At 46.4% G+C, this 26,457-nt stretch overlaps 2 protein-coding genes across 6 annotated transcripts in view; one reads left to right on the forward strand and one right to left on the reverse strand.

Annotated features, from left to right (window-relative positions):
- The first annotated feature begins 825 nt into the window (after positions 1-825).
- FAM234B (family with sequence similarity 234 member B) lies at positions 826-25,130 on the forward strand. The gene is made up of 13 exons (XM_064155074.1): positions 826-890; positions 7,892-8,284; positions 9,233-9,331; positions 11,985-12,173; positions 13,663-13,793; positions 14,460-14,607; positions 14,963-15,104; positions 15,750-15,893; positions 19,274-19,355; positions 19,586-19,741; positions 20,342-20,459; positions 22,484-22,710; positions 23,116-25,130. Exons 1-13 carry the CDS (start codon positions 854-856, stop codon positions 23,119-23,121), a joined length of 1,872 nt encoding a protein of 623 aa, XP_064011144.1. The 5' UTR covers positions 826-853; the 3' UTR covers positions 23,122-25,130.
- The window catches only part of GSG1 (germ cell associated 1), a 115,876-nt gene continuing 114,485 nt past the window's right edge, over positions 25,067-26,457 (reverse strand). For all 5 annotated transcript variants that reach the window (XM_064155076.1, XM_064155077.1, XM_064155078.1 and 2 more), the window contains exon 6: positions 25,067-26,246. In XM_064155076.1, the coding sequence (XP_064011146.1) occupies positions 25,931-26,246 (316 nt within the window). In that variant the 3' untranslated portion in view covers positions 25,067-25,930. The remainder of the gene's footprint in view (positions 26,247-26,457) is intronic.

Genomic DNA, 26,457 nt, shown 5'->3' on the forward strand with positions numbered 1-26,457 from the left:
TTGGTCATGACCTGCTGCTACCAGACCCTACCGCTCTGGACGTCTCTGCCCCCATAATACAACAGGGAGGGACTGAACCACACCTTGAGTGCTGTATCCAGTTCTGGGCTCCTCATTTCAAGAGAGATGTTGAGATGCTGGAAGGTGTCCAGAGAAGGGCAGTGAAGCTGGTGAGGGGCCTGGAACACAGCCCTGTGAGGAGAGGCTGAGGGAGCTGGGGGTGTGCAGCCTGCAGAAGAGGAGGCTCAGGGCAGAGCTCATTGCTGTCTACAGCTACCTGAAGGGAGGCTGTAGCCAGGTGGGGTTGGTCTCTTCTGCCAGGCAACCAGCAACAGAACAAGGGGACACAGTCTCAAGTTGTGCAAGGGGAAGTACAGGCTGGATGTTAGCAGGAAGTTGTTGGCAGAGAGAGTGATTGGCATTGGAATGGGCTGCCCAGGGAGGTGGTGGAGTCGCTGTCCTTGGAGGTGTTCAGGAAAAGCCTGGATGAGGCACCTAGTGCCATGGTCTGGTTGACTGGCTAGGGCTGGGTGCTAGGTTGGCCTGGATGATGTTGGAGGTCTCTTCCAACCTGGTTGATTCTATGATCTTAAGGCCTTTTCCAACCAGGCGATGCTATCATGCTATGATAAAGTCCCGGCGTCATCCTCCTCGGCACGGCCCCCTGCGAAGCAACCTGAGGCCCCGGCGGCCGGCAGCCCTGGCCCGCCGCTCGCCGTGACGAGGCCCCCCCGGCGCTGTCCCGCTCCTAGCGCTGGGGGCGCTCCCGCGCCGCAGGACTGCAATTCCCAGCAGGCCGCGGGGAGGCGCGGAGGGAGCGCGGCGAGGCGCAGGCGCAGTGCGCTGCTCCAGCATGGCCACGGTGCTGTCCCGGGCGCTGAAGCTGCCGGGTAAGGGGGCTGCCCCGCGGGGCTAGGGGAGATTTCGGGCCGCCTGGCGCCGAGCTTGGCCAGGCCGAGCCGAGGCGGCCACGCCCGGGTGCGCTTTCAGGGGCGGTGAGGCGCGGTTGCCGCGGGCCGGGGCAGTGGGGTGCGTTGCCATGGTGATGTGGTGATGTGGGACGAGGCCCAGCGCTGGGGTGAGGGGACGGGCCTGGCCGCCCTGGGGTCGCAGGCATTGCGAGGGTGCCGGCGGCCTCTGCCCGAGTGCCTTTGGTGGAGGGAAGGCTGCAGGGAGCGGGGCAGCGCCTCGGGGCGCCGGGGGCGTTATTGTTTGACGGTGGGTTGCCTGGGCCTGGCCGCAGCCCTCGGGGGAGCTGCGTCCGGACGCAGCGGGAGGATGCGCTGGGTCCCGCAGGCCGCATAGCAGTGGGCGCAGGGCTCGGAGCAGCCGCCGCCACCACCGCCAGAAAGCGTTAGCCCCTTTCTGTTTCATTCTTGATGGGTTTTTCACCCGAAAGCCAGGCCAGGAGTTCGGTAAGTGCAACTGCAGTCACCCAGGTAAATGTTTCAAGTTTGCCTACCACCACTCTTTGAGGCAGAGATCTCCAACGAGATGAAAGGCTGTGCAAGTATAAGGGACTATTGTGCTGGGAAACAGGATCTTTCAAAGATAAGGCAGTGAGCAGCAGTCCAACAACCAAACCGTTCTCTTCAGCCAGAAGATTAAAAAGGACTGAAAATACATTGTGAAACCAGACCTTGAAAGCAGATTTGAGACAGTGCCAATGCACCTGGCTGCCTTAACCCAATGAGAGAGTGTCTCATTGCCCTTTGTGACTATGTTTTGCTTTCAGGATAGCCATGGGACAGAGACAGGGCCCAGCCATGTGCTGCTGGACTGTGGTCCTGCAGTGCCCCAGTCTGTGAAGCTGCACTGAGTGGGCAGGTCATGTACTTCCCTCCTCCATTGATCAATAGAGCTCACAGTAATGTCTCTAGGGCCCTTCCCACCAGCTTTTAGTAGCCTGTATCAGGAGTCATTATTTTTCAGTTTGTGTAGTGCCTGTTAGATCTTGTACAAAGAACTTCTATTTGCAAATCAGTTTCTTTCTGGTTACGTATGTGTATGTTTGCCTGAATGGGAAGAAATGCATTTTACATGAAGTTTATTTAGGAGACATGTGTGTATATTTCCACTAGGGAACTGTACAATAACAAGTACAGATCTCTTCTGGGACCTTTGCTACTAGCATGATCTATTCAATATCTGCTGTTGGGAGGCATTGATTTGAGAAAGAGCACAGGCCTTGCAATTACAGTTAAGAAAGCAGATCTTTCATCAGTCCTTAGGTTAAACTGTTTGTAACATACCTTGTTTGTGCAGTTAACTCTTGAAAAATGCAGCTCTCAGCAGCAATGAGAAAGCAGAAAGTCTGTTGTTGGAGGTGTTTTTTTCCTGCTGCACCTCATACAGTTAATTACATCAATATGTGGCAACTTGTCTCCCCACGGGCTTAGGACTATGCCTGCAGTACCCAGTGACTGGTGCCTGGCAACTGCCAACTGGAGAAAAAAAATGGCAAGAACTCAGAACATGAAGTGAGTACAGAGGACTAAAACCAGTCATCACTGGAATAACGTACAGAAAACTGTAATCATCTGAAGTCCAAAAATCTGCTCTTTTCACTCCAAAGTAAGCACAAAGGAAAGCCTTTCCAGTAAGTCAAAAGCAGAACCAAAAGATTACAAGGCATATCTTTCAAGCCATCAGCACCAGAAATTAATATTTCATTATGAGGGGGACCTGATTCCAACACAGATCACCTCACAGATGCCTCCTTTCCAAATCATGATCATATGATGCATCCTTTCCTCTCTGAGGGGTCACATTCTTCTACTGCAATAGCTGCAAGAGCTGCCCTTGCAAAAACTATTAGGCAAATGTACGAGGGATTTTCAAAGTCAGGCAGTGCAATTTAGAGTTTAACTGCTCTTTGTGGGACATTTTTTCTCCCCCTTCAGCATTTGCTCTTCTTCCAGTGGCTATAAAAAAAGATCCAGGGTGACCCAACTGGTAACTTAGACAGAGACCAAGAGCAGCAGTTCCACAGGTTGATTGTAACCACAGATTTCTCACTGGTGCCATGGAAAAAAAGGAATACAGTTTAGAGCAGGTCAAAACAGAAGTGTTTTGTTTACCTTTAACCGGGAAATTGACTTTGCTGATATGAACTCGGTCCCTGTAAAGTGGATGCAAGGTTTGTATACACTTAGAGACCTGTATGCAAAAGATAGATAACAAAGTATGAGTTAAACAAATCTGTTACATACACAGAGCCACAGAATTGCTCAAGGTAGGTATGGAGACTGTTTGCTTTAGCATAGGGACTAATTTATCATGAAGGTCACACAGTGATTATTGTTTCAAGGGAGGCAGGATGAGAGTTTGACCAAAAAGCCAACTTGGATCTACACATGATGGAAAGCTGAAAACTGCATTAGGGGTATTGACTTTTCTGACAGCTGATCACTTGCAACAGAGGCAGTTTTAGCTTTTTCTTGATGGACAAAGTGTATTCTCTCAACTTTAGCCTTGTTCTTGACCAGAAATGGAAGAATTTGACTTCAGCAGCACTTCTCAATAAATCATAGTTCTCTAAAAGAGTGAGACTGCTCTTATTTTCAGAGATTCTTTACTACTATTTATGTCTCTCTATTTATGCTTTTCTGGTGACACTCATTTGGGAAGGATTGGTGGAAAGCAGTTGTGGTATCCCACAGCAAGTGACCTAAAGCCTCGTTGAGAATCCTGTTCCTTCTGCTTTGTCTCTAGCCAGGTGAATCATGAGTTATGTATTCTCTGCACCACAGAACAGCCTCAGAAGGCTGGGCTGAATATGTCCTTAAAATACCTCCAGTGCATTCCCAAAACACTCACAGATCTGTTGTTAGGACTCTATACAAACAGTGGGAGACGGGCACTTGAATCCTGAGGTTAAATGTTATGCCTGACCTTACTGAGTGGCCGTGCCTGGTGAGAGTGCTGGCTAACTTTTTAAGGGAAGACAGGGAGAAGGAATGCCAGTTTCTAGTTCCTGGTCAGAGTTAGATGTGGAGTAAGACTGAGCAGCTCTCTGCTTTACATCTCTCCTGTAACTCAGTAAATCTTTTGCTATGTAGATCACCAACAGCTGTAAGTCAATACTGTTCAGTAGCCTAGCCTCTGGTCAGCAATTCTCAGCTGAAAGGTGTTCCTATTACACATTGTGGTTGACACCACTGTCAGCACTGCCAGTATCTCCATTCTTGCCAGTTTGAGTGAGTGAAGCCTAGTTTGGATGTGACTCCTAGAGATCCAGTACAAAACTCTTTCTGATAAAGCTCGTTCCTGTCAATGCAAGGATATACAGCAGGTTTCAGTCTCTAATTTAAATGATGAAATAAATCCCAGCACATCTGAAGTGTGTCTTGTTGAGTTGTTTTGCTCAAAGCACGCTGGTTTCTACAACCAGGAGAGGTCTGCTTAACATAACTGCCTGACTTTGACTTCCCAAACTAAATACCATTTGCTCTTGGGCCAGCAGCATTTGCTTTTCATACCACTCTGACCTGACTTGAACTGGCACATCTGGATCTGTGTTGAGAAGCTGCAAATGTCCTGCCAGTGAGTCCTCTCTGGAATTTGTTTTTGCTGAGTACCCTTTCAGCAACTTGTCAGCACAACCTGCTGCGTAGGCACCTGGGAAATCCACCCTGTGCTGTCACTGCAGTCTCTGAGCAGATTGCTATGTGCCACTGAGGTCAGTGGCCTTCTGTGCTGTTCACAGAATGGAGTCAACATTATCAAGGCTTCCTGAAAAGTCTACACTTTGCACATACATTTAGGACAGATTGTTGGTTGATGAAAAACTCAACATGAGCTGGCAATGTGCTCTTGCAGCCCAGAAGGCCAGCGGTGTCCTGGGCTACATCAAAAAGCCTGTGACCAGCAGGCCAAGTGAGGTGAGTTTTCCTCTCTGCTGTTTTCATGAGACCCCACCCTGAGTACTGTGTGCAGTTCTGGTGCCTCCAGCTCAAGAAGGACATTGGACTGTTGGAGCAGGTCCAGAGGAGGCTGCAAAGATGATCAGAGGGCTGGAGCACCTCCCCTGTGGGGACAGGCTGAGAGAGCTGGGTTTGTTCAGGCTGGAGAAGAGAAGGCTCCAGGAAGATCTTAAAGCAGCCATCCAGTACCTGAAGGGGGCCTACAAGAACTCTGAGGAGGAAATTTTTTACAGGGGCTTGTTACGATAGGATGAGGGGGATTGGATTGAAGCTGGAAAAGGGTAGGTTTAGACAAGACATTTGAAAGAAATTCTTGACAGTGAGGGTAGTGAGATGCTGAAGCAAGTTGCCCAGGGAGATTGTGGATGCCCCCTTCCTGGAGATGTTCAGGAGCTAGGTTGGACAGGGCTTTGATCAGCCTAGTCCAGTGGAAGGTGTCCCTGCCCATTGCACAGGGCTTGAACCTAGATCATCCATAAGGTCCCTTCCAACCCAAACCATTCAATGATTTTATGATCTATGTGAAGCAATGCAGTGTCTCACAGGGATATACTGGACTATCCCATGGGAGTAGAGTATCTGTTAGCTGGGTGCTCTGCCTCCACAACAAACAGCTTTTTGGATTGTCTATATGTACTGGATTTTTTTTTTGTTACTTCAGTCTTTTGTAGGAGGCCCTAATTCAAAAGGGAAGGGTCTGATATATTGTTGGCCATCTTTTTTTCCCCACTGTTCAGTGTGGGTGGGTTGTGGTGGCTGCACCACTTAATGTGGGATATGTGGGTTTTAGTGGGATTGACTGAATACCATTTACATGCAGTACAGAAAGGGGAAGTGAAAATTCTCTTGTGGGGTGAGAAATGAGAAAAAATGAAATGCATGTGGTGCAAAATAGACTCTAGTTGCTGCAAAAATAGGTGTGTTGCACTAGCTAGGTACTACAGTACCCCTGTAAATTGAGTCTTGCTTTTACAGGAAAACCAGAAGTAAGGCATATTGTCTTATGCAGGAAAAATAATCATGAAAGCCCTTAAATGTCTGCTCTATAAAGCCTTCCCCTTTTCTTTGTCTCTGAAAGTGGTTACAGCTTGCTTATTTTTGCTTATTATTTATGCCTTGCATGTATCACTTCAGACATCTTTAGGCACAAGCTAGCTCCTGTCTCAAGTCAGCTTTAGGCAAAGGGAAATGAAGCATATCTGGAATAGCAAAGTCCCACCTTGCAATAGGAGAAAGACTGAAACAAGCTGAGCCTCAGCAATCACCAGAGCAGTGGCCATGGCTCCATGCCCAGCCTAGTGGCACAGGGCAGCTCCCTGAGACGTGATCTTCCACTCGTAGCTCAGGGCAGTCAGTCTGTGTGATCTTGCCTGCACCCATAAACAGATGGCCCTGGCCTTATGCCAGTATGTGCAACCAGGCTCTGCACTTGCCCTTGTCACACTCCCTGTGGCTGTCTTGGGCTTGGCAGAGAAGTTGTCTGTGTGCCAGACATCTGTGGCAAAGACACCTAAAGCTAAGCTACTTTACTATACCACCACCTGAAGCCACCAGTATTAAGTTATCTGTCTTGGTAAGGCCAAGCACAAGCTGTTTGTTGTGGTGGGAGGAGGAGCAATGCAGGGACACTGTGGTTTCCTGCTGCAGGGGCTGGAGCACTCCCTCTCTCAGTGCTGAACCATGCAGAAAGGTTGTGTTTCAGAGAAACAGCCCTGGCACCTTCAGACACCAGCATGTTACTGGCCCAAAAGGGCAAAATCACTTTGCCTTCATCTTCAGTTGATAATTACTTTTACCAGCACTGCAAGGAAACTGTGTAGTGTACTATCCCTCCTATCCCTCACAAAGCAGGACAACTGATGTGCCATGCTAGAAGGCAGTGGTGCTGCTTGGACCTGGCAGGAGAAGGAGGATAAAAATGAGTTTCAGATGGTCCCTGTCTTGGTTCTAGTTTAAATTTCCCAGAAACTCAAATATAATTGATAGAACCAGTAACAATTTATAGGATGCTTTTCCCCCTTCTTTCCCAAAAGAAAAGGAATTAGATGGAGAGAGTGAAAAGGTATGCAGACCCAAAGAGACAATCTCACTGCGATTAGGAAGTTAAAAGAAGAAAAGTTTAACAATAAATAAAAGGTATCTGAGATAGGCAAGTTACAAAGATATAGGGAAGGGAAAACAAGATACAAAACAGGTAAATATACAACCAGATTTGATGGCAATGGATTTGTCCACCTCGTGGGTGCTGGCCACACGGTGTAACAAAGATCAGCAGGAAACAGGAATGGTGAGCAGGAAGGCAGAGGAGAGAGAGCAAAGAGAAGTCCCCCTGCTTTTATGGATCTTAGACAGGAAGGGGGAGCGGGCTAACCACCCTTACCTGGTAGTGTTCAGACCCACCCCTGGGGAGAGGTCAAAACCACCTGGGGTCAGGTTCAAGATCACTCCCCCCAGGAGGGTTAACCCTGTACAGGTCTCCCCAGAGAACACAGAGTATAAGTGAAGAGGGGCTATGGTGGAATGAGAAGCTGGCAGATGCTGAAGGAGTTCAGAGTCTGATGTCAAGAGAGTGGTGTAGGTACTCAGAGCATTAAACATGATTTCATGCCAATGTGTTTCATTACCAAACAGGAACATATTAGAATTAATAATAGCAATTCTAATTAATAATTCTAATGATAATTAATAATCCTCATTCCATGAATTCCACATCTATAGACACCCATATCTGCATGTCTGCATAGATACATATGCCTGTATCTCGGGGAAATAGAAGTGTTGGCATCTTTTCTCCTGCAGCTGCTACTCTGAAGCATAGACAGACTTACACTTGGATACATGCAAAATGCAGACTGTGCTGTCATCCCTTCTGTAGGGGGAGGGCTCCACTGCTGCCTTTTCTCCACTGAAATCCTGCAAGAGTGAGGAACTCATGCTTCATTGTCTCTCTCCATCTCTTCCCTCAGGAAAGAAGAGCCCAGACCTTGGGGAATACGATCCTCTCACTCAGGCCGATAGTGATGAAAGTGAAGATGACCTGGTACTCAACATCCAGAAGAATGGGGGTGTCAAGAACGGGAAGAGCCCCCCCGAGGAGGTGCAGGACCCTGACTCTGATGTGGAGATTGGGATGACAAAGCAGCACGCATCAGAGAGCGCACCCGAGGGTTATCCTGCAGAGACGACCGGGAGCTTGGAGCAGAAGGCTGCTTCCTCCCTCATGCCATACCTGCGCACTGCCATTTTCTTGCTCACTGTGGTGATCTCCATGATCCTTGTGTTGGTGTGCGCCTTTCTAATTCCCTGTCCCCCTAGAGACTTGCATAACACCTGGAACCGCAACCTAGGGCAGGGAGCAGGTGAGAAAGCCCCAGGAACAGCATCTGGCGTGGGGGAGGTGGCAGCTCCCAGGCTGGGCATCGGCGGGAGAGACCTATCTGGGAGAGCCAGGGCGGAGCAGAGGCCCTTCCTCACCACTGCAGATGCTCCGAGGTAACAGACAGGCGGCTGTCCCCTGCTCACTCTTCAAGCTGAGGCCTGTGAAATCTGGCATAAGTAGATAATAATGCCACAAAATCTTGTTTCTGTCAACACCAAAACTATTTTGACTCCTCTTCCATCCTGCCTTTTTGTCTGGATGATATGCTCTGTTCCCCCTGGAGATGGCCCAGCCCACTTTAAAATGTAGCACCTCCCTGTCAGCATCCTGAGTTTCACCAGCACCTCCGTGCTGAAGTGTGTGAGTGTATTTGGAAGGAGTGGGATAAAAGTCATTGTGTCTCCTAACTGGCACTACTAACCTTATTTCTTCTGTCTTCTTGTCCCACTTGAATCCATAAAGGAAAATTTGTGATCTTTTGTTGTCCTATACAGGCCACTGGTAACATTTCTGAAGTATCTCCCATTCTGACTTTTGCAGTAAAGTAACAGCGATGGGTGAAGTCATTTCTGCCAGCTCTAGATATGTCTCTCCCTCCTTGCTTTCTGCTTCTGGCTTGCAAGTCTAAGCCTTTCATAAGACATGTGACTCCCACATCACCTTAGAAAGTGAAGTGGGATGCAGAAATCTTTCTCTGTTAGCTCTTCCATTTTCCACTTCCCTTTCCTTTCCGTGACCCAGATGCTGTGTTCCTTTCCGTGCAATGAAATGTTTTGCCATGGTGTGAGCTGCCTGGCATTGGTGCTTCCCTAGCAAACTCTGGGAGGCTTGGCTGTCCACGTTTCTAGGCCAGCCCTCCTCTCCCTGCATGGGAAATAGGCTGGGTGACCTCTTTGGCAGCACTGCAGTGATTCTCTGTGACTTGCAGGCGGTGTGCTATCCCCGCTGGAGCTGTCTGATGTGAACGGCGATGGGATCCCTGACATCCTCATTGTCTTCACTGCTTTGATGAATGCCAGTGTCAAGGGTAAGCTCCATAGCTCCTTTCCATTCTTCTTTCTGTACATGTCTGTACGGACCTGTGCATGCTTGTCTTAGGCATGGGAAGAGCCCCTACCACTGCAAATCCACTGCCTTGCTTGTTTCAGAGTTCCTTAAAACAGCTGGTGAGCTTTGCTTGTGCATTGTCATACTGCTTGTAATTTCCATTGAAAGCCTCTGCTTCCATACCTGTTGAATGAATATCATCTGTTTTCCCCTATCTCATCCCAGGGCAAGTCCATCTCTTTGCAAGTGTGCACAAATACAGCACAAAGAGATGGGCTTGCCTCAGGATGTGCTGCATTTGTGCACACTTGGTTTGGGAGCAGAGATAAAGTGATCAGAAAGCACTGCTCTACAAAAGCAGTTGAAAATAAAGTGGGATTTCATCCACCCTTGTTATCTCTTCACAGAAGAGCTCAGGCTAGCTACCTGCGTTTTACAGACGCACAGGTGGAAGCACACAGAAGGGAAGCAGCTTGGCAAAGGTCACAAATGAGATTCACTGGTAGAGACTTGACTCTTTCCTGAGCTGTGATCTGGTATTCTGGTCATTACCAAGGGTAGTTGACAACAGGGACAGTGATGGCAGATCAGACTGTTGGAGCACTCTCATTCTCCTGAACTCTAGCCAGTTGCTTGCCGACAAGGAGCTTCATGGATTTTATCAGAGCAGCTGTAGATTGGTGTTGTAGAAAACACCCTCACCTTGCTGCATTTTTCTCCAGGTCACTCCATATACTTGCCAGGTTCCAAGTCATTGTTAATTCACAGATAAAAGATTGGATGATGATAATAGGGAAGCTACTGTGCCTGACTGTTTAGCAGATAGCTTCCTGCTTTCTCCTCCTGTCTCTTTTCGCTTTATTAAGCCTCACACCATCAGGTAACATAGCAGCAGCCTGCTGATACTGGCCACAGGGGCTGCCAAGTCCAGTGGCATCCTATTGCACTGGGCTTCTGAAGTCCTGTAGGGCTCCTAGATGCCTGCTGTGCTGCATCTGCCTAGCCTGGCACCACCTGAAATTATGTGTATGTGTTCAACCTCAGAGACATACTCAGAGAGCAAGCAGGCATTGTGCAGCCTGGAGAGAACTTCTGTAGGACCAAAATTCCCTGGCTCTTGAAAGGGTGGGGTAATAAAAGTTAGAGGATTGGAAAAATGCTGCTTCCTCATGGTGCTAGCAAAGCCCTTGGTATTTCACAGCAAGTCCTATAGAAACAAACCAATGAGCAGAGAGCAAGCTGTAGAGATAAGTTACAAAAGAAAGTGAGAGCAGGAGATTCTGCTGATGTAAAGGTTACATTCAGTTTGTGGAGATTGTCCTTGTACTCTGTGTTTGCCTTTGCATTGTATTTATTTTTCATCACAGACATACATCCAGTTCTCAGCATGCTCTGAATGGAAGTAATCATACCTAGCTGCCTCCTGGGCTACAGCTGTGCTGCAAGACAAAAAGCAGATACTAAATCAGGTCTAAACACATCATAATCCTAAGCCTGAATAGCTGGACATCAGCCCTCCTGTAGCTTGTGTTCAGAGCATTCACAGTGTCAAGCAGAGATAAGCTTGGGATAGCTACCTCATGGACTCAGCTATGACACTTTTAGCTGTTTCTCCATCTTCTACATACTTCAGCTATGAGCTGCATTCAAGAGTTACTTGTTATTGGTCCTTGCCAAACTAAATGAAGGGGTTGAGGCAACCCATTAGCATAAATCAGGTGATTTTCAGCTTGAGAAGAGAGGGGATTTGATTTGGAGAGTAGGCTCAGACTTGCTTTCAGCCAGTGGTGCAGTTTCTCCCTTTGTGTAGTCAGGTCATGTGTTGTTTGCCTGGTAAAACTGGATTCAGCTGGGACTGTTGTTATTTTGGAATGTATGTGTATTGTGATAGGAGCATGCCAAGTGGACATCACAGTGACCACAGCTATGTTTGAGGGCAGGCTGAGCTAAAAGTTGCTCACATTTGGAATCTGAGCCAACAGTCAATGGAAATGGCATGGGGTACTTTTTTTTTTTTGGTTCTAATTGGTGAATTAGGAAAAGATCCCTGAGCTGCACCAATTGGTTGCATTCAATCTGGTTTACACAATAGTAAAAGTCTGTTGGAAAAATAAGGACAAAGCTCTCAGATTGCCAGTCACCTGCTAGTGCTCCAGAATTACATCAATCTAGGACATTCACATGAGGTGGCATCTGCCTTGGGAGTCACTTAAGGTTTCCACTTGGTGCTTGCTGTTGTTTTGTGGGAGTGGGGTTTGACAGCAGGCACATTTCACACCAGGAAGCCAGCACAACTGAGCAGATTGTCTCCAGGATCTTGGTTCCTCTGTGCCTAGCTGACACATTTCTTGCTGTGAGCACAGGTCCAATTTCCATGGTGTTGGCCGACAGCCCAACTTGTCTGAAGATCATTGCTAGACTCTTCAGATAGAGAGACTCAGTTATGGGGTGGGTTTTTCAACTTTGCTTTCAAGTGGTGTGGATGTGACTGGTTTAAGCTACTCATGTCTAGAAGATAAAGTTGTAGCTCAAGCTCTAAGGCCAGAGGCAGCATGGACATAGCAGTTAGATAGAATCATAGAATCACAGCTTTTGATAACAAAGGATTTTACTCTCTTTCCTGCCTTTTCCAGGTGTCTCTAGACCCTCTGTAACTGTGGTGGCCCTATCTGGTATGAATGGCAGCACCCTGTGGTCCATCCAGCTTCCAGAGGAGACTCGGAGTGTGCAGTGCAAAGGGCTGTCACTGGGGGCACCTGCAGAGCCTGTCTGCCTTGTTACGGGAACATCAAAATTCCTCAGCCTTCTCAGTGCCTCCACAGGTAGAGTCAAACACCAGCATTAGAAATCTGCTTCTGTTTTTTTGTTTTCTTTAATGGACTAATAAATGTTGATGATTCAGTGCTGGCCCTTCATGGTGGCTGTAATCCAGTGAGACACAGGAAGGAGTCAAAATACGATTTTGGATAAGACAATCCAAACCATAGCTGCTCTGTGGCAACCTCTTCATCCTGCCATCTCAGAACATTTCAAAGTGTTAATCTTCATCCTGTAGCATCCCCATGGCATAAAGAATAGGTAATATACTTTCTTAACAATGTTGAGCTGTTAGTACAACTCAGCACCTTCTTAACATCACTGGGAAGCTGATCAGTGTTCTTGAAGAAGTTGCATAAGGACATGTGCCACATCCAGCAAACCTTCCAGAGAAATTAGGTCCATGGAAGAATTTACTGGAGATGAATGAATATTGTATATTTAATCATGTCATGTGCATCTCCATTCTCTGATTGCTGTTTGTTCTACCACAGTGAGTTGCTGGCAGAAATATTTATAGGTGGGCATAGGGATGAATTTGAAATCAGAGCAGGGAATGGAGACATACCAGAAACCTTGGGTTTAAGTGAAAGATCCAGTCAATGAGCAGTGTCTCTGATCTTTCACGTGCTTTTAGGGACCAGATTGTTTACACCGTACTTACACAGTCAAGGGCCACAGGCTGTCTCCTTTACCAGCAGGGGTAGAGTTATTAACGTGTGCAAGCGTTTGCGGGTCTGGCCTTTCACTTCCTTTGTCATGCGGAGGGAAACCCTACCCTGCCCTACAGAGCTGCAGCATCAGAAAAGCAGTTTTTAACCCTGAGTGAAAAATGAGAAGTGTTGGCAAAAGAATCAAGGAAAAGTAAAAGCATTTCATTTCACTCTGCCTTTTTTTCGGTTGTTTGTTTGCCAATTTGCAAATCAGGTTTTGCTGACTTTCCAGCTGGGTCCATGCTGGGCTGCTGAACCATTTGACATCATGTCTGCTAACATGCTTTCCCCCTCAGGTGGATTGAGCATGTAGTGCTGGAGTGACTGCTGATGGGAATTTAACTGAGCCACAGATTTGCATTTTGCATATCAGAACTGCCCATCTGTTCCCTTTTCTGGCATCTACCTACAGGCTTTACTCCTGGCTGATGATAACAACTGCTGTCCTGCAAAGCAGCACTCTCGTTTAGTTTCTCCTTTCAAGAGTAAGATTCTCTGCCATTTCAGGAATTGGTTTGGGTTCAGGTCTTTCTAGAGCAGTGCTAAGATAGAAGCATGTGAGGACTTGAGGTGTGACTCAAAAGGCAATCTGAAGAAATGCTAGGGCAAGAACTTTGCTTCCCGCTGCAGCTTGTCCCAGTTTGTGGGCTTGTCTTTTCTCAGAGAGTGGAGTAAACAATTTCTTTTGCTCCCTCTTTCAAGAAGGTTTTGTTGAACTATCTGAGGATGCCTGCCAGTTCCCCAAGTTCTGCAGGTCTCTTTCTTCCTGTTCTCCTCACAGGCAAGACCATCTGGACGCTGAACTACATCCACCTTTCAAGTGGAATGTTGGCTGCACCAGCTGCAACTCTTCCAGATGTAGATGGAGATGGGATTAGGGATGTTGTTGTTCTGGCTCTCAAGGAGACACAGGTACAGCATATCACTTCTCAAGTTTTGGAAGGACCATCACTAGTTAGAGGAAGAACTGAGAGTCTCATGTGGAAAGGCTCTAACAGGAGCTGCAAGAGGCCCTCATTTTCATTTCCTTAGATTTCCCTGAAGTCTTTTTTCTTTCAAATAGTCAGAGCAGTGAGATCAGGTGATAATGACACTACCTGCATTCCTTGTCATCTAGCAATGAACAAAAGGGCCACTATTTACCCCTGGATGGGACTTGAGAATTTTATGTTTCTGTTCAGTGAAGGCTTGTTTTGAAGTGAGTGTTAAGCCATGCTGAGATAGATCTCTGGAGAAAGGAGCATTCATCTTCTGTGAAGGAAACAAATTCTTGTGGTTAATTCAAACACAGATTTCCTCTGTGCTTGTCCCTCCCCACAATTCTAGCATTAATGTTGTTAGAGAAGTTCAGGTTTTTGAAGTCCCTTTCATCTTTAATGCATTTACAGTCAAGAGAAAAGCATGAAAGACACCCAGGAAGCCAGACTGAGCAAAGAGAAAGAGACCACAAGCTAGACCTTGCTGTGGGGGTAAAGAGCAATGGAGCCTCATGCTGTGGGGACCAGAGAAGATTCTGAGAAGTGCTTTCACAAGAGCATGAAAGGACTGCTAAAAATCTCTGCACCTCTCTCTTTGCAGCCTGATGCATTTTTCATCTTGGTCTCAGGAAAGACTGGGACTGCTTTGGGTGGGCCTGTGAAGTACAAGATCAATGGAGAAGGCAAAGTGATTGGCCCCCAAGTCCACATCACCAGCCGAGGAGCCATCTACATCCTGTTTGGTTTTGGTAAGATGCACTTTGCCTCTCCAGCAATTTAACTTACTAAGAAAACATTCATTTCACATAAAATGGCCCAGAGCATCCTTGAAATGTTTCTGCTATGCCTTCTGCTGTGAAAGCTGGGACTAGAGAGTGTGGGAACAAGTCTCAGTGCCACGGCATGGAAAAGTGCAAGAGCACCAATACCTGCCAACCTTGAGTATCTTGGAGTTCCCCAACAAATGGTTCCCATGCTGGGGAAGTTCCAGCTCTGGGCATTTCTTTGCCTTCTACCACAACTGCAGTGGTCTCAGGGACCCTCAGTGCTACAAGGGAATTAACTTTTGCAGGCAGGTCTCTTCATCTTTAGTCTTCTTGGCAGGTAATGTCCAAGCAATTGCCCTGAGGGATATCTTTACCCAAGCCAGAAACCGGGACCGCTTTCCTGCTGTGCTGGAGCAGGAAGAGCCAGAGTGGGAAAAGCGAAGATCTGTCAACCTGTCAGAGCTCATTGACATTTACAGGTAGGAAATGGACTTGTCATCTTCTGGGAGAGGAAAGGAAGGGTAGACAACCCATAATACACCTAGAGATGGTCTCTCCTACTTCACTGCAGTCCTTCTTTTTGTTGTCCATTTCGTAACAGTACTCTGGGGGAACCCATTGCTTCCTCCCTGTCCCGTGGTTCTTGTAGCAAAAGAAGTGGAGAGTATGATAGAAGGGGATCTTTGCTTCTCCTGCTCCTTGTTCCTCAAATCCACCCCCTATTTGTACCTAAAGAGGGGAAAAAAAGAGGTTATTCCTAGCTAATGGAGTCCCTTTGGGAAGCTCAGTCTGTTTAAAGCATTGCAGACCTACATTTCTTTGCTCCTTCTTTAATGCTCAGTTGTTGTCAAGGTCAGCCAGGGTAGCAACAATTGTGAACCCACAAGCTTCCTGTTTTTTATAGTAACTCTAGGTGTTCAGAAGACCCCACACCTGACTTTAGCCCACTTAACTGAGGAATGCCCAAAGGAGTGCCCAGAGGATCTTTTTCTAGATAAAAAATAGGGTTCTCCAACAGTAGCTCAAGTCTTAGATAGAATGAATTGCCATGTGGACAGGCAGCTACTGCTGAGATGTGCAAATGAAAGCCTTGGAATCTCTTCTCTGCTCTCCGTTTGTTCCAGTGGGGGTGTTGAATTCCTGCAGATGATGAAGACACCTGACACAAACTGCAGCAACCTGCTCATCACGACCAAAGACAGCTTGATCCTACTGCGGGGAGAGGATCTGGAGCCCCGCTGGACTCTGGAACTACAGAACATCAGCAGGTTACATACTGGGAGCATTTGTTTGTCCTGCTTTTTCCTGTACTTGTCTAGCACATATGCTCATTAGAAAGCAATTCCCCAAGTCTGGAGAGAAATCTAAGACCTGGATGTGTGCAGATGTACAGCTGAGCAAGTGAGGAGGGCAGAGAGAGCAAAGAACAGAAGGCTGGAAACGAGCTGTGTGCTTGTGAGTGATCACAGGTAAAGGGCCTGTTTCAGCTACCCATCCTTGATGTCAAGGGAGTGTTGTAGCATTGGAATTCAGGGGATTATCAGTGTGTGGTTCAGCCCATCTGCTGCTCAGGGCTGCCACTTGCCAGCTCAGTGGAGAGGAGAAATTGCATTGGTGATGTGAAGTATTTAGGGAAGGTGTCTGAGTGTGGCCCACAGATCTTAATGTTCCTTGAAAACTGAAAATGAGCACCCTGATGACAGCCAGCACACCATCTACACTAAATGTAAACCTTAAAATGAAACTGCTTGGCCTCTAATTTCACACATGGCAATTAAGTCATTTGCCAAATCTCCTGGGTTGATAATAACCAGCAATTTCAGCTTACCCAGTATTAAATATTTGCAAAGGGCAGTTGGGCACAGTTGAGGGAAATTATGTGGGAAACAAATTGCTTGCTCTGCTGTCTAGAGAAAAGCTTCCCAGCTCAGTGTTACCTGACTGCCAAGAGCATTTATAGAAAGAAGGCATTGGAACTTAGTTAAGGAAAAAAAAGAGATGTTCAGGTAGGTTTGATATTCAGGTAGAGGTCTTCTTCAGGGCAGATGAGGGGGTATAAGTAATGGTTTAGGAACATATTGTGGCTGCTTGATCATGCTATGAGGGAAGAAAATGGACTAAAAGTGTTTTGGGCCCTCAGTCTGGAGATTTCTAGATGTGTCTGGAGTCTAGTTTAAAGGGTAAGCAGGTAGTGCCTAAGCAAAGCTAGGTCATGGGTCCTGTGAAATGGACCCACTAAGAAATTGCAAAATGTCTATGGGTTCAACTCAAGAAGGGTTGGAAGCTGCTTTACCTGTTCCCTTCACAGAAACACAATGTACTTGAGGTTGGAAGGCACCTGGATTGCCTAAGCCAATCTGTCTGCTCAAGCAGGTTCAGCTAGGGCAAGTAGCTCAGTGAGTTGGCTGTGTGCTGACAGGCTTTTAATATCTCCAAGTGTGGAAACTCCATCTTCCAACCTCTCAGTACTCCATGTTACTGTACTCCAACCCTATTTTTTTCTGGTTTTGTGACCTCCTAAGGGACAGAGTACAACAGGAGTTGCCATACAGACACTGAAAAATAATGAAAGCAGTTGTTTTTCAAGGCCACTGTGTTCAGGTCCTTCACTGCCTGTTTTCTTGGGGTTAAGAGAGATGGAATCTGGTAGACTGAATATATTGTCAAGAAACATTTGCTTAAGAAGGTTTGGATTTTTTAGGGCTTAAAGTAAGTTCTGCTGAAGCAACACAAGCTAGGCAACAAATTCAGCTCAGGGATGTCACCGCGGAGTCAACCTAAGTTCCTCATCAGATAAAGCTTGCAAAGCCAACTGAGAGTTCCCCTTTTCCTGAGAAATCTGCCCCAGCCACACAACTCCAGCCAGCCAGACTTTGTCCTGCCCTCTGAAAACAGTCTCCAAGACAAACAACCTGGCCACTGCAGATGTGCTACGTTTTCATACTGCTTTTGCAAAATCTCTGGAAAACCATAAGGGAGAATCAGTAGTCCTAAAACAAGGGCCAAGTTCAGAGACCATGAAATTGGGTAAGCAGTTGAAAATTGTGTTGCAAATGGCTCTTTCAGATGAGAGAGGATTAATAGCAGGTCGCTTTGGGGGATTACTGTTGGGCAGGAATAATTACTAACCTTCTGGTTCATTTAAGAAAGCACCCAGGGGATTTTTCAGTTGATTGGTAGCATCTATAATATTTATGTCTGATCTGCATTCAGTTGGTGGCCTCTGCCCATAAGGGCCATGAGAAGAGGCACCTTAGGAGAGGTTTTAAGTTTGTACCCACAGGACAGAACTACCTGTTATTTTCTTTTGCTGCTGGAGAGCTTTCAAGCTATAGTCCCATGCTAATGCTTTGAAAGCAGTGGTGTTGGATGCCAAAGGTGTCTGTAAAGCAAATTACATTGTTTGATGTAGTAATCATGAACAGTCAAACTGCTGCTGTACTGTGGCATTGCTGTTCAGAAACCTTTCTGCTATACACATTTTAAAAGGCAAGCTATGGAAAAAAAGAAGTGGAGAAAAGGGCTGGAAAAAATGCTTTAGTATGGAAGATTTCAGGCCAGTGGGTTAATATGATTAAAAAGAAGCCTGAGAGGTGAGTTCATAAGCATATGTAAGTAATAGGAGCTAACAGGCATTTTAATCTTGCCATATCAAGAACAAGTGCCTTGGAGCAAAAGCCATTCATATTCTAAGAAAATGAAATGCAAGCATGTTTCTTGGAGTGAGATTCATCATTAAAGAGGACTGTCAGGAGAAGTGATGAGTTCATCCCATCTTTGTATTTCCACAGCAAGCCTCAAGGCTGGTAGAGCTAGTCAAAGGCAGCCTATGATACTTGGTTAATTGGGTGAAGTACAGCAATATGTCATAAGCAGAGGAGGGAAGATGTCTTCTGATGATCCTGCCTTGCCATATCATCTTGGATTCCCTGGGTTTTAAGACATTGTTTGTGCTTGTTTAGAATCTTGTGTCTAGCTGTGGTGAGTTAATGGAAAAGAGAGATAAAACTCAGAGAGCCAAAGGCTTGCAAGCTGGTTAGAAAACAGTTATAATGAGGGGTATTCAAGTAATGATGTTACATCATCCAGAAGGGAGAGGATGAGAGGGGACTTCATTTAAACTGCTGAGGATTATAAAAAGGTCTGTGAAACTGCTAGCAGTGAGAAAACAAAGAACTGTGAGCTGACATTAGTGCTGAGTATATTAAGAGCCATTTCTTACAGCTAAGGCAGCCTGGGAAATACATTTTCAGCAGGAGGTCAAATCTGCCAATACCTTTTGAAGGGGCTGGGTAATTTTTTATGACCTTAGCAAAACTGTTCTGGTTCTCATGCTAAGAGAAGAGTAATACAGGGTCATGTCACAGGGTGATAAACAAATGTCTGCGCAGCCCAGCAAGGGATACCCCACACAGAGACAGCTCTAACAGGCACCATGGGCAGCTTGAGCATATTTCACTTTTCTGATCCACCAGCAAATGGTTCCTGGCAGTTAAAACAGTTCTGAGTGGATGGAATATCTTACTTAGCATAGCAAATCCTGCCTTTTTAAGAGGTAGAATGGAGGATGGAAGCAGCTGTGCTGCCTCCATCTGAAGTTGTTGGCTTTCTGCTGTGGGGCTGAGTCTTTCTTTTTCCAAATTTGCAGCCAGCCTGTACCAGGTTACTTTGGTGCTGACCAAACTCTGGACTTCATGCTTCAGGCACAGACTGGAGATGGCAACAAAAAGGTAAAAGAAGTGAAAGCAAGGTAGGCAATGACAGCGTAGGAGTGAGGGAAGTTGGGTAGAAAGGGGCAGGCATTCCTTGCTCCTTCCTGTTCCTGTTTCTGTGGCTGACACTCATCACTGTGTGGCCACGGGCATGAAAGGGAACAGCACAGGTCATGCCACTGCAAAGAATCTCTCTGCTCACCCACACCTGGACACCCGTTAATGCTAGATCTCTCCTCTGCCTTGAGGTGGTGGCGATAGATGGCAGATCTGGCCTCCCTGTTTGGAACCAGGAGTTCCCGTGGCAGAAGCAGCAACTTGAAGCGTTGTCAGTCATGACTTTGGACAAGAGATCTGTTTTTCTCTTCTGGGCAGATGAAGCACAGCCTGTGTTACAAACTTGGGTAAGCAAGCATCCTTCCTTCACTTTGAGGCTTTTCTGTGGAGCACATGCAGTCTCTGTCTTGTATTCCTAATGTAACTGAACTCTCAACTTGCCATCTAAGAAGGCTGTCAGGAACTCTTTTTCCTCTTGCTTTGGCACTCGGACTTTTCTGAGCCTGAGCACAGGAGGTTTTGTGTGCAGATTCTTCACCAGAAAGCTTTATTGACAGAAAGTCAATGTCTACAAACCCAAAACTTTGTGTAAATTTGTTTTTCTTTTCTTGCAACATTGAGGTGTTTTATCTGCAGATTTGTTCACAGCCCTAGAGTGCATCTTCTCTGCACAGGCACACAAGTGAGCACAGAGACTCAAACTTCCAGACTCTAGCTTTGCCCATCAAGCTGTCTTTGGCAAAACCAGATCTCAAATGGAAGTTGTGGAGGAAATTCTGTTTTAGGAACAAACACTTTGCAGGATTTCATCTCTGAAAAACCACTGAGGATTCTGTGATCCATGTAAAGACAGTGCAGTGTCAGAGAACTCCCTTAGCTTTCTAGCTAAGCTAGACTCCTCTTTGCTAGCCAGCTGTAACATTTTCTTCTGTCCTTCATTCCAACAGCAACATGGTCCCAGGCCTGAGCACCCAGGGCTACATCACCTCTATCTGCTCCATCCTGTTTTTCCTACAGTCCTTCTGGACCTCACCAATGCAACAGACAAAGTCATTGCTTCAGCAGGTGAGTACAAATGGAGGCTAAAAGAAATATGGAGGGAGAGTTAGCTCTGAGAAAAATGGGGTGTAGAATTGTTTTGGTTGGAAAAGACCTCTAAGATCATGGAGTCTAACCATTGACCTAACACTACCATGGCCATTAAAACATGTCCCAAAATGCCATGTCCAGACATTCCTTGAACACCTCCCTGGGCAGCCTTTTCCAATGCCTGACCACTCTTTCTGGAAATAATTTTTTTCCTAATATCCAACCTAAACCTTCCCTGGCACAATTTCAGGCCATTTCCTCTTGTTCTGTCTCCTTCTGCCTGATGATAGGGAGAAAAGACTGACCCCCACCTCACTCCAACCTCCTTTCAGATGGTTATAGAGAACAATGAGATCTCTCTCAGCCTCCTCTACTCCAGACTAAAACAATCCTGGTTCTCTTTGGCCTCTTCTTCAAAGCTATCACCACCTGAAGTCCACCACACATAGGTGAAAATAAAATTCATCTTCCTACTGAAGGAAGATCTTGTCCAACCCTCACTTTGCAAATAAAAGACCTACCACATTTCTTGCTTGTGTTTAAACAAGGAAAGGTCTGAGTTTGACATGTTTTGTACCATGAGCTTTCTATGGAGCTATTTGTGATTTAAGGTGGTGCATGAAGAACCACCATGAAAATTTTCTTTGTCACAAATCAGGTACACTGCTGCCTTTGCTGGCCATCTTCTCCTGCTCTCTGAGATAGCAACTGTGCTGTTTCTTCCTGTTTCTTTTTGAAAAGGGGAATCCAAAGATATTTAAAGATGTTTTCAGGCAAAAGTAAGTCTGAATTTAACAGCTGTAAAAAATAGTGCAGTGCCTGTTGGATTTCCTTGCTCTTTCTAAGGCAGCTGAACCAACAGCCAGGCATTTGGAGCGTGGCAAGATGTGGGATAAAAGATCTGTTCATCCAGCACTGAGTCCAGTAGGCCAGGAAGCATAAAAAAGCTGCTGCATAAAGATACATCTAATTGGATCTGTAGAAAAAAACATCTCTGTCAAAAACAAATAGAATGTGATTTTTAGAGGGGTTTAGTAGAAGATGAGGTTTCTGAGGTCTGTACACATCATTCTGCAGTGACTGGAATGAGCTGCCTTGCCCCTGCTTTACCAATTGCCCTTTCTACAGAGGTAGATAACCATAGCTGTTAACAGATGTGGAAGGAAAGCTCCCTGAAAACCATCTGCAGTATTGAAATTTGTCCATTTCTTGTGTCATAGAATGGTTTAGGTTGGAATGGACCTTAGAGATCATCTACTCCAGCCTCCCCACCACGGGCAGGGGCACTGGCAGCTAGACTTGGCTGCTCAAGGCCTCATCCAGCACAGCCTGGAACATCCCTGGGGAGGAAGCATCCACAACCTCCCTCCAGTGTCTCACCACCCTTGTATTGAAGAACATTTTCCCAAGATCCAGTCTAAATCTGCTCTGCCTCAGCTTCAAACCATCCTCCCTTGTCCTGTCACTAGACACCCTTATGAAAAGCCCCTCTGCAGCCTTCTTGTAGGATCCCTTCAGGTATTGGAAGGCAGCTCTAAGCCCCTCCTGGAGTCTTCTCTAGGCTGAAACAATCCCAGCACCCTCATCCTATCCTCACAGCAGAGGTGTTCTAGTCCTTGAATCCTCTTTGTAGCCCTCCTCTGGACTCACTTCACTCTGTGTCCTTCTCATGATGGAGACACCAGAACTAGATACAATATTTGAGGTGAGGGTCTCACAAGAGCAGAGTAAAGGGAAAGAATCACCTCTCTTGAGCCACACTCCATGCAAAACCATCACCTGGAATCAAACCTTTCCCATTTCTGATCAAAATTGCAATTTATTTCCGTGGGAAAAAAATAACAATAATTTTCTCTGATTAACTGCAGTACATGCAATTGTAAGGTCAGACTGAGTATGCCCTCAGTCCAGTGGATGTTTTGGCTGTGAGATTTCCTTTGGAAGAAATGTAGTCACTTACTCCTCACCACTATTTTTTTTGGCCTTTTCTGGTGGACCAGTTGGAATCAACGATCTCCAGAAGGATGCATTTCACATCACAGTGACGACAACTGCAACCTCTGAAAAGCAACCAGGATTTCTCTCAGTCAGCAAGCTGGGTCTGAAGTGGGCCATGATGACTCAAGGGCGAATGGTGTGGCTGAAGGACACCACCACTCCCAAAATAAGCCGTGGAGAAGTGAGGCGGTTTCTTGCCCGCCTGAAATTTGTTGACTTTCCTCAGAAGGTGAGATTATTCAAGAATCCCTCATGAAATCCTGGCCTTTGAAAACAGCTCATCTCTTCCCTGCAGATGTGGTTAGGTGCCCTTGGGGATGCAACGAGGCTAGTGGGATGCAAAGAGACTTTGGGCATAAGCTGGATAGGTTGTGAGGTTCAGCTGTACTTTGGCAGTTGAATGAGGAGGGCAAGTTTAGAAAGACCCAGGAAAGATAATCATAAGAGACTGAGAGAATCAGAGAGGGAGCAGACAGGTGGGACAGAGGTCACTTGTTTTCACTTGGGCAAACATGGGTTCTCCATATAGTGGTGCCCAGTTTCAGTTCCTGACCTGTGAATATATCACTTTTCTCTACTAGACTGGATGATAGTAGGTTTTGGCTTTAGATTTTGTTTGCCTTTTCTTTTCCAGCTCTAGCCTGGTGGTTCTTCAGATTTTGATTGGGCCTGTGGCCTGTCTGCAAAATACAGGAAGCTGCTCTGTGAACCTTCAGGAAAGCTGCTGTGTAGGGAGAATGGAGGCTAAAACACTTCCCCTTTCTTCAGCTCTCTGGGGAATGCTGCTGGAGGTAGTTTTATGCTTGGCAGAGCTGTCCAGTGCCAGAGAAACCTTGTTCAGCATCTTCTCCTCTATATGCTGTTTATGCATGCTTCCTTCCAGGTAACACAGAAATGTGTCTAGAATTTATATGCACACACACACATATATATATATAAAACTAGGGTTTATATATATATATATCAATTTATACTGTATATGTATATTTTTTGTATGTTTAATTTATGAATGAGATTTAAGACCCCCCCCTTTTTATGGCCAAACAGTATTCCCAGGCAGCCAAATAAGCTCTAGGCCTAGAGTGGGCCATTGTGACTCAAGGCAAATGGTGTGGCCAAAGGACACCACCTGCTTTAATCTTTATGTTTTTTGGAGAGAAGCCTTTGTCTGGCTCCTGCAGGGCTAGTCTTGTCTGCAGCTTTTCCTGTGCTCTAAGCACTCTTCTCCAGTCTGTCCTCCAGATCACAAACAAACTCAATTTATGACTGAATTCTCTGAACTAGAGAAAGATGATCCCTGCAGTATTTGCCAGCCTTTGCACTTGTGTATTTCTTTCCCCAATCCCAAGTTCAGGACAGGATCATGTGGGTGATGTAGAATTAAAAAGGTCACATCCTATTTCTATCCATCCCTGAGGTTTTAATGAACCCACAGTGTCCCTGTAACATCTCACTGCAGTCCAATAGGCTGGACCCCCTTTTACAAGTACATCACAGCTCTTTTGGAATCAATTCCCAGCAGATTCTCACTGACACACTAGGTCCAGTCACAGCAAAGCTGATTCCCACAGCACTGCTTCACAGTTTAGAGGCTCAGACATAGAACTGGAAAGATTTTTTGGAGCATTTTTCCCCCTGTTCTGGTCTCAATATTACCATTCCCTTGCCAGCTTAGTCCTGTGTGCAGTTCCAGGAGGAAGAGACTAGCTCCAGGGCACATTTGCTCACAGTGTATTTAGTGCTTTGAACTATGCCTCTGAGTGTGCCTCAGTTTCCTGTGTTGTAGTTCCAGAGCAACTATGTGAATTTTCTTGCAGTAGAAATGACCATGTGGGAAACAACCACTTTGGTGCCCCAGCAGCTCCTCACAGAGCAGGGCAACAACTTAGGCACTGTAAAACGAGGCTGAGGTGAGGATTGCAAAGGAGTCTGCTGTCCTCCTGCTGACATGTGCCCTCCCAGCCTCCCTGCATTTCCCTGGGAGTAGTAAGGTGATGGCAGGACTTAGACCCTCCCTCCAGAAGGACACATCTGTATGGGTTTGCACTTCTGGGCTCTAGACATTTTCTCCTTGCCATATCACCTACTCTTTTCTCCATCCCTGCATTTCCATATAAAAGCTTCCAGGATAGCCCTTCAGGATTAGCTGCAAGCCCCAAGGCTGGTCCTTGGGCCCTGCTCTCTTAATGCCAGGGTCTATGAAGAGTTTGTATATGGTTCATGGTATTTTTGTGTAAATAGCTGTGTACATATTAGCACAACTGTAGCAATGACTCTAGGCCTGGCATTTTCCTCCAGACAGGGGTTAGTATTTATAATTCATAGTCAGCTAATGCAGCTGCACAACAGGGACTGAAAATGTGAGGACCAGTAACACAGGATTAGACAGGGATGTCCCTTCCCTCCTCTCTAGCCACCACCTTGCTGGGAAAGGTGAAGTGGCTGTTAGCTGAAGTAGTTATTCTCCAAAGGTTCTTCCTGTGAGAACTGATACTGAAGTGCAGTAATGTTAGCTCCTCCATAATGTGAATTTCCTCTGCCCACACACACACACATCCCCACTGTGAATAAAGAGTCTGTCTGTATATTGTTGGGAAAATGTATTTGAACTGTGAACTGCAGTGGAGCAAATAAATACTGTGTACAGCATCATGTGTCATTTAAAACAGTGCTTCACCTTCCAGAGATGATGAGTCTGGGGGATTTTTACAATGGGGGAAACAGGAGAGAGGGGGAGAAGCAAAGAAAAAAAGCACAAATCTGAGCCAAAGCTTCTTAAAGGCTGTGGAGAAGCACAGTAGAAAGAGGCAGACAGGAAAGTACCTCAAAAAGGGATTTTTTTGGGGGGAGGAAGCAAGAAGGGAGCATGTGGGAGTCACTACGGAGCGGAGAGAGATGTCTGAAAGCAACCCCCCTGTTCCTACTGCAGCAGCTCTTTTAATGTGGTGGCAGGGAGAAGAAGAGGTTGGGCCTGGAAATGAAAAACCAAAAGGGTGTTCAGAGGATCACAGCCAGTCACTATCACACCTATGCCCTTCACCGTAGCACTGAACCAGGGGTGTTGCTAGAAGGTCAACGTGACCCCACTTACAGAGGTCCAGCTCTGCAGTTTGTCAGCCAGATGGCACTGGTTGACTATTCCCAGGTGCAATACTGCTAGGATGAGGACATCTGCCTCAGCTCTGTCTGAAATGACAGCTGGCACCAACAAGATGTCCCTCTAATTTCAACCTTTTCAGCTGAGGACACCTGTCAAACGGTGATTAGGACAGACTCATCCTGCTACTGTTAGCACTGCTGTTTCCCTGGCCCTGTGCTCACCTTTCCTTCTCACTCCCTGAACTGCAGAAGGAAGTGATCTCCAAGAACTTGCTAGCTCTGGTGCTACTGTTTGGTTCAGAGCTCTTGTGCCTCCCAAAGCTCGCTGCTTTGCCCCTGTGCACTCATCCCTAACAGCGATCCTCCCCGATCATCTGTCCCAAGACCTCATCCAGCTCCAGCTCTGGTTCCCTCTGTAACACTTTCTGCTGCAGCTCAGAGTAGAAGTCAACTCCCTCAGAGACTGAGTGGAGAGGCTTTTCCTGGGGCATGTAGTAGCTGCTTATTTGCTGCTGTATGAAGCACTGGTGATGCTGAGGCGGAGCCCTGAAGCTTCCATCGTAGCCCTTGAAGTGGTTTCTTTTGAACTCCAGCACTGTCTTGGTGTAGGTATTGAGAGTGGTGACAGCAGAGGCCATGCAGCAGGTGAAGGAGACCCAGGCCATGCTACAGAAGAGACACAAGAATAGCACATACTGTGAGAAGCCAAGCAAGGGGAAGAGTTAAACTGCATGCACCATGATGCACCCTGATTTGCCAAGTAGAAGTTGCTGGGCATGGACATGAACTAGAAAGACTAAGGCTGATAATGTTGCAGTTCTTAGGGGTTATCCCACCACAAGCTCTTTCTGGGATTGATGGGTTAAGTACTGGTCCT

The sequence above is a fragment of the Pogoniulus pusillus genome, chromosome 15 (assembly GCF_015220805.1).
Source record: "Pogoniulus pusillus isolate bPogPus1 chromosome 15, bPogPus1.pri, whole genome shotgun sequence".
Lineage (NCBI taxonomy): Eukaryota > Metazoa > Chordata > Aves > Piciformes > Lybiidae > Pogoniulus > Pogoniulus pusillus.

Coding starts and splice junctions, on each gene's coding strand:
- FAM234B (XM_064155074.1), top strand. CDS start 854: ATGGCCACGGTGCTGTCCCGGGCGCTGAAGCTGCCGG. Junction 9,332..11,984: donor GATGAATGCCAGTGTCAAGG/GTAAGCTCCATA, acceptor TGCCTTTTCCAG/GTGTCTCTAGACCCTCTGTA. Junction 19,356..19,585: donor CTGGAGATGGCAACAAAAAG/GTAAAAGAAGTG, acceptor CTCTGCCTTGAG/GTGGTGGCGATAGATGGCAG.